Raw genomic sequence first — 12,635 nt, forward strand, 5'->3', positions numbered from 1 at the left:
AGGACAACCAGTATAAAGAACAGACATTTCGTCATATCTACTCTACTCGCTCGTTTTTTCACCAAGACAGAAGGTGATAGCAGCCCACTGACGGGCGAGCATGTGCGCGACGAGCAAAAATGTCGAAAAAATGCTTGTCGCTCGCCTATAACGGCATTTCATTCATTCACACAAATTCGTTGGGGCTATTCCATTCCCGTGCGTTTCGTTATTTGATTTCAATCTGGAAACAGGAACGTGCCATATTTTTTGTTCGATTAGTATGAACATAACGCGTTTTTGTAGTTATGTCAATGTTTTTCTGAGGTTTTATTGACGAAAACAAAGCAAAGTTGTGATTTAAGGTCAAAACATAAACTTATAGGTATCTCAGTTTGATATACTATTTGTGTTCGTATGTGTAGGATAGATTTATCAGGGTTAATTCAAATGAAAGCAGACACAAACACCTTGAAAAAATAAATAAGTTAATTATTATGTCAAGGTGTTACCCTAATTACGGGTATCTCACTATGGTTACGGTATTTTATTTCTCTTGGAAATTAAAATTAAAAATTTTGTTATCTGATTTAACTACATTACTATACCTGTTATAATTCTATTAGTTTGCATTATTTAAAGCAATAATATCAGATTTTGTTTCAAAATACTAATACAAAGGTGATCAGTTGCAAAGAATATGAGAGATATCACAATGATAATTCATCACATCTTTAAAAAGTTATATAAAGTCATGGAAAGTGATGAAACAAAAACTTTATTAACTGAGTTAAGTAGGTTAGGTAAGATTAGGTTAAAAAAAAAATTTCATCGTTTCTAATGACTTTATATCACTTTTTAAAAGTGTGTTGAATTGTCACCGTGTTGAGTTATCGTGGAACCAGCTACGTCAATGTTTTAATAAAAGATACAGACAGTTCAAACCAGTGTTTTGGGGAAAGAAAAATGTGCATTCTTGACGAGGAATTGGTTAAAGTATCTTAAACAGATAGATTTGTATGTGTGTTAATATGGGTCTAGTGAAACGTCCAATATCTTACCGGGTCTAGTTCTTTCTTATTTTGTAAATGTATCCCTCCGATTTCGACCGTATTTGGTGCGGTGGGAACTGCTCCCACGAGCGGAAAATACGTGTTGACCATGATTAAACTCATATTCTTGGCGATATCTTCTAGAGCTGGTAGATCCTCTCCATAATACTCCACCATCATCCTCCTCTCTGGTATTTGTGAGAAGATATAATAAACTGATTTGTACCAAGTTCCAAGCAGGAACGACTGTGCAGTTTGCAGCATGTTTGGATTTCTTCCGTAATTCAGATAATGGCTAGGGACAAATGATGGATTTTCAATGACACCTAATCTTCCAGTTGTCCAAGCCATCATAACGTGGGAGGTGACGCCAATGAAAGGAATTTTCAGTTTGTTGACAATGCCTAATCCGCAGTCACTGTTGAATTGTTCTATGATTGCAACGTCATAGTCGCCTTCTTTGATCGCTTGAACACCCGGGTCATCAAGCATGGCTTTGCAAGTAATACTTGCAATCAGGAATAAGTTCTTGGCTGAGTAGACATGTTTCATAAACCATTCTGTTCCATAAGGGTAGGCAAACTCTTCAAGGTTAAATGCATGAATCCAAATTTTCAACGACCCTTTTAAACTTATGTCTTTGAAGGTTGGCGGGGGATTCTCCAGGGGGAAGTGGCTAATCACTGTCACTTCGTGCCCTTTCTCTGCCAGACCTCTCATTAGAGGTTCAAATGCATAGCTGTGACTTTTCCCGACATGTGGAAAAATTCCAAGAATTCTGTAGCCGCACACTTGTTGATAGGTCAACAAGAATATTGCACTAAATAGGAATAGTTTTGAGACCACCATTTTACGCAGCCTTTGATTTTCACTTTGTTAAGAGTTATTTTTCAAATAAATTACCTTTGTTTTAAATCATGCTCAATTTACTTATTAAAACTTTTCTTTATATTTTGCCTATAAATAATAAATAATGTAAAAACAAAACATTTAATTTTAGGATAATCGAATCATCAATAAGTCTAGCGTGGTTTGTTTTATCTGTGCATTTTACATAGTCAAAACATACTGCGAAGTCAGTTCTTACCAATATAACTTCGATATGCAATAGGTAAATATTATGAAATAAGCTAAGATAAAAATATACTTCTGATTCCATAGCTCCTATTGTCATATATTGCCACACGGTGTATTGATTACAATTTAACACTTAAAATCATGTCGACATAACAAAAATTGAGGCTATAAACGGTTCAATGTGTTGTATTTCACGATTGCTTTAATACGATAAGAACACACTATCTTGTTAAGTGAATTAATTATAAATTGAATTTAATAAAATATGTATGTACGCAATGGGCAAAACATCATGCTTTAAACAGCGACATTATCGAAATTCTACAATACCCATGTTTATACATAGCTTTCAGCTTGTTACCAATACTAACCGAAATCGATACGATGTTAAATATGTTCATGGTGACTGACTCTTGATACAAAATGTTGAGGTAGGTAAATAGGTACATAATTATAAACGTTTTCTAAAATTTAATACCATACCCTAAAATCTTTTCTTCTGTAGCAATACGAGTGAATATTTCGCTATCTAGCTGATTCGGATTAAATTTAGCAATATTATTGCTATCAAATAAAAAATTTACACTACTTTCACAACAAAATATTCTTAAATATGTCTCCTTAATATTTTGCATTGTATACCAGTCACCTGTATAGTATACAGTGTATACGTACAAATAAATACAAATTTTATATTAGAGCTTCAATACCGATCGTGTAGAAATAAGCTATTATTTTGGCCCATTTACATATATCACATTGAACATACATTTTTAATATAATACTAGCTGTACCCCACAAACGCGTTGCTATGGCACAGTCTGTCTGTGCAGATACAGAAACAATAGCGCGTGTAGCTTTTACGTCCAACGGATGATGCTGTTTAAAAAAAAGTGTTTGTCCAACAGATGGCGCTATTTTTAACACGTTTTCGAACGCAACGTTGTGTCAAAATTTCAAAACGATCGGCGAAGAACTAAGATTATGAACCAACGAACAATTAACTCCACACGGGAGTACTTCAGAGAAATAATTACCCTAGCACCTTTAATGAATTGGACGACGCTGTGTGGAGTTCCTTTTTAGGGTAAGAAAGAATAAAGTTGGATCTTGAAAGAGACCCATATTCCAACTTCGGAAGCCGAGCTGTTGAACACAAGAACGAGTCATCATAGGTCTATGAAGCGTTCTACCGGTACTTCAATATATCAGCTATATTTGTACACTTTTTTGACTTTTCGTCGTACCTGGCGAGGCAATACCTGCATAAAATGATTCCGCGAAACTTAAGATGCGTTTTTTAAGGAATAGGGCTTGAGTCCCGATGGATTTGGGAAACGCTCATCAATTTGGGTGCTCCCAGGGCAACACGTATATATTTATTTTGGAAAGTTTGGAGCCTTTTCAAACGAGACTCTGATTTTTATGTATACAGGTAGGTCAGCTAGCTAACTATTACTTTAGGAATTAACAAATTACACAATTTTTCTTTTAACTTCACTTATGCAATATTTTTTTTCACCGAAATGAAACCGAGAACAATCAATTTCAGCAGACTCGATTGGCAATATCTGATCTATTTCAAGAATCAAGAAAAACTTGTTTTTGCATTGCAATGCTTTATTTTCACCGAAATGAAACAAGGCATAGTATTATAAAGATAATTTAATATTATGTCTTATAGCCGTTTGATTTTCATATTATTATTATTTCCTAGGGCACTGCACTCGCGAAAACCCACTATTTATAAAATTAAACTATTTGTTTCGTATTGTATGACTGTAAACCGCATACAGCAAATAATAAGAAACGTTCTATATATTCGTTTTGTTGTACTTGAATTACTGGAGCAAATCGTATGCCCGTTGTGAATGCTGCTAACACACTAATTATTATTAGCCCATGAAGCGATGAAGCTCATGAATTGAGTATCTGTGACCGCTGAGAAACCGCAACTATAGAGGATATGTCACGGCATCAACTATAAAATGGATTTGTAGGATATTTTTCAAATGGGGCTATTACTAGAAATTATTCGATTATTATTATTTCCAGCGTCTTTTCCCATTGGAACGATATGCTTAAAAAATCACGCCATAAAGAAAAAGAAAAAAAAATACTATAATAAACACATGTATTTTTTTTAATTGATTTTATCAATTCAAATTGGGAATTATTTAAGTATTTATAAATTTACGCCCGGTTGGGATTTTACATCTAATTTTCTTATTTTTTTCCAACGAACATCTAAATAAACACAGCAAAATAAAAACAAAATCAAAAAAAAAAAATCAAAAAGAAAATCGAAGACATAATAAAACACAACCTCTTAAACAAAAACAATGTCAAAACGAAATAAAGTAGAAACTAGACACTCCACCATGCAAGATGGAAAATATAAGACAAGGAAAATTACAAAACTTTGGTAAGATAAACAGAGCTACGTAGTTTCTATAGTTAAATTATATTATATTTGATTTTCTTCATTCTAAAATAAATTGCGTAATGACTTGTTTATATTTGGTGAATGATATGTTGATATATCAACAACATATTTATAGTCATACCCAAATTTTGTATACGGCGAACGAGGGTATAGAATTGAGATTCTGTGAAATGAAATATGTTTAAAGAAATTTCACAATTTCAATTTTTTTTTCCAAAACTTACATGCTCGTACCGTTGTATATATATATATATATATATATATATATATATATATATTTATATATATTTTATATATATATATATTAATATAATAAAATATATATATATTTTATATATATATATATATATATATATATATATATATATATATATTTTATTTTTATCGAATGTTTTGACACATAATATGAACATAATTAACAGTTATACAAATAAAATTACAGTGTTGAGTGCAGCAAAAAATTCCACAAAGGCAAAGCACATGTGTGGGTATTATAATAACTAAAATTGTAAAACAATAAAGTTGTAAAATGAGAAACAATAAATGCAATTAAAACAAAAAAATGAAATATCAGCGGAAGTTTTAAACAAGACATCAAAATAACGTACTTATTTATGTTTTATTTTTAAAAAGTAGTTTATTATAAGTATATTAATATTGTGCCATTGGTACAATAAAAAAAACTGATTCTTCAAAATCAAAATCTAAATCAAAATCAAAATCTTGATTTGAGAAATTTTGCAATAATGACTAAAAATATATTGTAAATGTTCAAAATATACATTTTTTATAAATTTGGTAGTAAATAAAATTAACAACAGAAAACACTAATAAAAACACAATGAGTAGTATTTAACAGATAGAACAAGTAAATCTGCTTTATACTTTCATATTCATTATTATGTTGTAATCAAAAATATGGAGATAAAATACTAGTACAGATGACTGATAACTTATAAGAAAAATATATTTTTCGTTTTATGCATTACATTGGTTATTATGGTTTGACAGCTCATAGTAAAGGCAATAATTATTTAAGATGTACAATGTGCTTAAATGGTTCCATTGCTGCATCCTATACAGTTTTGAGATTGGGGCCACGGCTTATATGTCAGCATAACAATACCACTACCGTTGTCGTAATTTCCAACACACACCACGTGAAATAAACTACAAGGCGAGGTTATTTTCACCAAAGGAAGGATACCAACGCAAAGTATGGCAGCTCCAAAATATACATTATTTTATTGACTTTCCGCTTTAAATTGAATGTTTTTTAGAACTTTAGACGATGTTTCTTATAATTAACACCGGACAAGACAAAAGTAAAAGAATATATTATGAAGAACGAGACTTTTCGTAAGGCAGGTGTTTTCGTTTTGCACATTTTTCTCTTTTCGTTTTGCACGGAGAAAAATGAGTACGAACGATTTATCAAAATACTGATAAAAATGTGACTGCATGCCCATTTCCTAATAAAATGTGAGTCATTCAGAATACATCTGAACACGTATTCACCCAGGTGGCCTTGTCCTAATAAATACAATGGATGAAATGCGAAAACATTACAATTTTTAAGAACGTGTGTTCCGACATCCTCATAGCATATTCGTGCTTTACTGATAATTTGTTATGAAATTTGTCAATTCATTGGTTAAAGACCTGCAGTCCCGTTTTTAACAGGAAAACGAATAATGTGACCAGATTGTGTCTGAATTAACAATATTTAAAAATATCTAACAATGTTAACAATATTATATCGCGCAGTTATTGCTTGAATTATTGTTGGTTTTTTGCCAGTAGGTACCTTTTTCGATAACGTCCCCAATACTGTAGTACCTCTCATTCCTAGAGTGGTAACTGTTTTTTTGTGTGAATAACGTACAAGATTACACCTGTCATTAGTCAGTGGAACAACGGTATCCTCTGTTAGGGTATGTTGTGAGGCTGAAGAGAGAAAGTGGTAAGAGGAAAAATGGGTAAGAGGAAGGTTGTGAAGTACCTGTCAATACATATCTGGTCACTTAGCCATTTCAAGCAATAACGTTCAGCTTATGAATGATTAGATTCACAAAGTAAGTACATACGAGTATACCATATTGGAATGTTCTTCATTAAACTGTATGTAATTTCACATAAATTTTATTTGAATCTTACAAACCCGTGAAAAATCACGGGATATTTTGACTCAAATTTTGAAATAATTATTTCAAACAATATTATATTATATACATTATCGCTTTTCCGAATTCGTCCTAAGAAATAGTTCCCATTCGGAAAATGATCACTAAATTCACAATATATAAGTTCACACACACAAGCCTAGCTTTATTACGGTGATACATCATATGTATAAACTTATGTGAAATGATTACTTTCCGTTCAGTAAATTATGAAACATTATTTTTTTTATAAAATAAAAAAAAAAACACAACAACAAGTATCCTAGTTCTAGAATTTATTGAGCCGGAATTACAGACACACAATCTAAAATTAGATGAATTAATTAATTCGTTCTTATAGTAACACAAATAAATAAATTTTATTTGTCCACTCTTGATTTCAAACCCGCGATATCTGGATTCAGGGTCAAGAATTTTAACCGATCGTCCTGTCGTGTAATTCTCGGTCAATATACATATACATGTATCATTTTCTTTTGTCATATCGCGTGTAAATGCTTATAACTTCGGCAAGATTATGAGGGACTATAATTAATAGTGATCAGTAGATATGTTAGTCTAGTTCAACCACCTCTACATACGTACTTAATGCCTCCACATACATTAGAGCTATTTTCCTTATTAGAAGTACTTCGTATACATATTGTATATATATAGCTAAATTATACCTACACATCAAATATATATATATATATATATATATATATATATTTGTATAAAGCATACTTTGAGCCACATTATATACACTTTTTTTTTAATGCCATTTTGTTTAATCAACCCTTAAAAACTACCCCCTCACAGCTATATACGTCTATGATGTACCGTTTAATATATATATCGATACATACATCTAGAGCATACTTTGAAGACATATTTTTATTCTGTACAGACGATAGTTTGAAGACAGTCCTCAATGTATGCGTTATATATAATTTCCCGTCGTGGTCTCAAACAATGCTTTTCACAGAGAGGTGTTTCGTGTACATAAAGCATACTTTCGACCTATGGTAAGTAGGAAACTTCCATTGGAATAATGTGTAATTATTAATATTTTTGACGCCAGATGGCACAAATAATAATATCAAATATGTAGATATTTACGCGCTGTGAATTTGGTACATTATGATAAAGTAATGTTTCGTCTTCAAGTCCAATCCTTTATGAAACTTTTTCGTTGAGTTTTTCGAAAGGTAAGAGTGAAAAATTTCATCCATCTCGAAAAAAAACATTTTTAATACTTATTGTTAATTTTAGCTTTTTTATAGGTACCAACAAACCTTTACCCATAGATAATAGAAACAAAGCGGATATGGCATGGAAGCGTGCCAACTGTCATCGAGCTTAGACCATACTGCACGGGTTGTACGTTTGGTGACTATGTAGGAGTGTAGATGCAGGGCATTGTTAGGTTATATGATGTTGGCGACACTACACACAAACTATCAACGATTAATGGCCTATCTTCCCTGTTCCGTTACACATTTTAACTTATGTGTTAGGTAGGTGCCTACATGGCTTTACCCATAGATAATAAAAACAAAGCAGATATGGCATGGAAGCTTGCCAACTGTCATCGAGCTTAGACCATACTGCACGGGTTGTACGTTTGGTGACTATGTAGGAGTGTAGATGCAGGGCATTGTAAGGTTATATGATGTTGGCGACACTACACACAAACTAAAAACAATTAATGGCCTATCTTCCCTGTTCCGGTACACATTTTAACTTATGTGTTAGGTAGGTACCTAGATGGTTTTACCCATAGATAATAGAAACAAAGCGGATATGGCATGGAAGTTTGCCAACTGTCATCGAGCTTAGACCATACTGCACGGGTTGTACGTTTGGTGACTATGTAGGAGTGTAGATGCAGGGCATTGTTAGGTTATATGATGTTGGCGACACTACACACAAACTATCAACGATTAATGGCCTATCTTCCCTGTTCCGTTACACATTTTAACTTATGTGTTAGGTAGGTGCCTACATGGCTTTACCCATAGATAATAGAAACAAAGCAGATATGGCATGGAAGCTTGCCAACTGTCATCGAGCTTAGACCATACTGCACGGGTTGTACGTTTGGTGACTATGTAGGAGTGTAGATGCAGGGCATTGTAAGGTTATATGATGTTGGCGACACTACACACAAACTAAAAACAATTAATGGCCTATCTTCCCTGTTCCGGTACACATTTAACTTATGTGTTAGGTAGGTACCTAGATGGTTTTACCCATAGATAATAGAAACAAAGCGGATATGGCATGGAAGTTTGCCAACTGCCATCGAGCTTAGACCATACTGCACGGGTTGTACGTTTGGTGACTATGTAGGAGTGTAGATGCAGGGCATTGTTAGGTTAAATGATGTTGGCGACACTACACACAAACTAACAACGATTAATGGCCTATCTTCCTTGTTCCGTTACAAATTTAAATTTTTGGGTTAGGTAGGCACCTACATGGTTTTACCCATAGATAATAGAAACAAAGCAGATATGGCATTGTATTATTTCACAATTTATCTTTAAAAATAATATAAGGTATATTTGCGATACGTTCCAGATTGGAGGGTACTCTCAGTATTGCCCTGGTGTAATACCATCATCCAGAATTGAAAATTTGATTGAAATGGCTTTAGCCGTGTTTGGTGACCAGGTACTTCCCCACCTCCTTCTTCCACATCTCCTTCCTCTCTCCAATACTTTTAGCTTATCAACGAGCAATTTTGAGCTACCGGCATCTGTTTTTCCTCCCTCCTATAATCCGAGCCTCTTCAAGGCCCGCATTAATAAATCCCTTCCTACAGCCCCTACCTTAATCCGCCTCACAACGCCGCCCAACCGGGTGGTGACATAGTTCCCCTGTCGGTACACTGCACAGGCAGGGACGCTCTTGTGAGGTGTCACATATATGTATATAAAAACATACCCCAATTATTTGGGATGCCATAGTCTCACTGGCTCCTGGCGGTTGGGAGCACTCGGGACTCTTGTGATGTATCCACATAAAAAAAATATTAATCGAGGAGTTATTTGTATTGTTTTCAGTTGATATTTGAATGCCGCACAAGAGTCTCAACTCCCAGCCATCTGGAGCCAGTGAGGCTATGGCGTCCACAATTGGGTTATGTTCTGCGGCTGAAGGTAGTGGGGATGGGAAGGATATGGGGAAGAGGAAAGTACCTGGCTATTCAGATCTGGTCAGGCAGCCCTGACCTAGTACGTACCCAATAAATACAATACTAGACCCCATGCTCCATTTAATGTAGTTGCTTCTCGCACTAATTTTCTACGCAATTCCTGTTCTCAGAGATTGCATCGTGTGGGGAGTAAAACTTGGTCTGTGATTGTGTGAGTTCTTTCGTATAACACTATTGGCCGAAGCCTTGAATGAGTGAGTGCATATTTGATGCAAAAGTATAATATATGGAGTTCGCAAAGTAATTTTTTTTGCGTAAATCTTTTTCATGATGAAACTTGTGCGTGGTAATCCTTCGCAAACCAAAAAAGGATTTACTAAAGAAGTGGAAACGTTTATGAATTGAAAATATATATTTTTATGATTTCGACAAAAAATGTGTAATTCGACTAAACATTCAGAAAAAATTAAGCATTTACCTTCAGCAACAAAAACACATTAAATTTTAAATCTGTAACATTTAGATGAATAATTTTTATCACAATTCTCCATTGGGAGATATAAAGTTTATTTCTCACTTCCTTTATTTCTCAAAATGTCCTTGCACACTTATTACGTTTATTAAATATTAAGTCAATACATTTGAAAATAAATATATCTACGGCCCTACTCATAAATATTCCCTAAAACTACGCTTCAACATCGTACTAGCTATTCTGGGGAGGGGACTGATCCTGCCGGATTGTAAATTTTTTACAAGAAGATTTGACGAATTATATTGGTGACGATTTTTTTAACGTGGCAATACTCATTAGCATTTAACATTTTCGGCGTGTTGTCAACTTCACGTTAGTTTATTTACGTCAATATTTAGACAAAAGTGGCCGTCATGTTATAGTAATCAGATTATACCTCAAATATGATTTAAGATTTTCACGGCCAAAAGTATTTTTGTTATTTGCTTTTGGGGTGTTATGCCGTGTTGCGCTAACTCCTTCTTTAGCCAACGTTTCGGACAGCATTGTAGTGTCCGTCATCAGGGCAGATGTGTTATTTATTGCCCTTGATTCTTTTTTTTTTTTTTACAGTAATACCGCACAAGAGTCCCAACTGCTCCCGTCTGGAGCCAGTGAGACTATGGCATCCCCAATTGGGGTATGTTGTGAGGCTGAGGGTATTGGGGAGGGGAGGGAGATGGGGAAGAGGAAGGTGGGGAAGTACCTGGCTATTCAGATCTGGTCACCAAACACGGCTAAAGCCATTTCAAGCAACGTTTCAATTCTGAATGGTGGTCTTACACCAGGGCGATACTGAGAGTATCTTCCACTCTGGAACGTGCCGCAAATATACTATATATTATTTTAAATTAATTAATTGTGAAATAACACAAATTAATCAAATAAAATTTATTTGCGCGAGCCGGGTTCGAACCCGCGACCTTCGGATCTGTAGTCAAAAGCGTATACCACTAGACCACGCCGGCCGTCTTGGTTCTGACCTGATGATGGACACTGCAATGCTGTCCGAAACGTTGGCTAAAGAATGAGTTAGCGCAACACGGCATAACACCCCAAAAACAAATAACAAAAAAGATTTTACCTCTATTCCCATAATTACTTTTTAATTTTGATAAATACCTATTTATACCAATTTTATTTTCTAAAAACTTAAGTTTTTTTACCGAGTTGCATCTCTTTACCTAACCTTAGTAACACCATTAAATAAAATAAAAACACTTTGTTTACCTTTTATAATAGAACTGCATATACTACATCTCATTTTCATAAATGACACAGAAATATTCTTGGTTTTAAATTAATAAAACAACATTTAGTATTCGATTAAAACTGATTTCTTTTATTGTTCCACAAAATGATACAATTAACGCAGTTTGCCAATAGTAACTGTCTTAATTAAAGCAGGAAACATCGAACGGAAGACATGCTTTCAGTATTTATCGATTAAGCTTACATTACTCCGACACACACTAGCTTAATTAACGATCTTAATTAATCACAGGCAAATAAAAAAAAAAAAAAATAATTGGATAATTTGTAGAGCGCCGTTTTTGTGAAAGATCACCTCAAGGGCGCTAAATGGTTCTAATAATGGGTTCAAGGAAGCAGTTTCCGAAAGAAATCCGAAATAGTAGTACCTAAATATTTTAATATTGTTGAGCGACGAAAATCCGAAATAGTAGTACCTAAATATTTTAATATTGTTGAGCGACGAACGAACTTTGAAACAGCCTGTAGGTAACATTCGATTCACGCGTGCCAAGTCCATGCGCGTTGACTACCATCGAGAACGATAAATGCGAAGCCTTTATTATATGCACTCACTTCTAATAATAATAACAAATTAAATAAAAACAAATCACTTTGTTTACACCACTTACACCGCTTTCTTAGTAATTTAAAAATCACCTAAAATAATAAAGTATTTTACCTTGAATTCACGGCAACAAGCTCGAAAAAAAAACTGTCCCGACGAAAAGTGAATGCTACGCCCAGACACTTGCCAAGCGTAGGCAAGCCAAACGTTGGCATCTACGCTCTTGGCGGACGTCGAGGCAACTACATCAGCTGTGACAGATGTCATTTTTCCTATTTCTATTTAAAAGCTAAACGAAGAAATTGCCCAAAAAAAAGACAAATTAATTTTATTGATAATTTGAGAAGAAATTTGAAAATAATGTAAAAAGATTGCTGCCAAAACTATGGGAAAAAATAGTTGAAGATAATATTGTTAATTTTG

The 12,635-nt window shown here is 34.0% G+C and overlaps 1 protein-coding gene across 1 annotated transcript in view; it reads right to left on the reverse strand.

The window, feature by feature from the left end:
• LOC149415394 (UDP-glucosyltransferase 2-like) overlaps nucleotides 1–12,635 on the reverse strand; it is a 32,154-nt gene that overhangs the window by 8,226 nt on the left and 11,293 nt on the right. The window contains exon 2 of the mRNA XM_089642209.1: nucleotides 1,041–1,907. Within this exon, the coding sequence (XP_089498335.1) occupies nucleotides 1,041–1,907 (867 nt within the window). The remainder of the gene's footprint in view (nucleotides 1–1,040; nucleotides 1,908–12,635) is intronic.

The sequence above is a fragment of the Hesperophylax consimilis genome, chromosome 18 (genome assembly GCF_061612785.1).
Source record: "Hesperophylax consimilis isolate HC1 chromosome 18, BYU_Hcon_1.0, whole genome shotgun sequence".
Taxonomy (NCBI): Eukaryota; Metazoa; Arthropoda; class Insecta; order Trichoptera; family Limnephilidae; genus Hesperophylax; species Hesperophylax consimilis.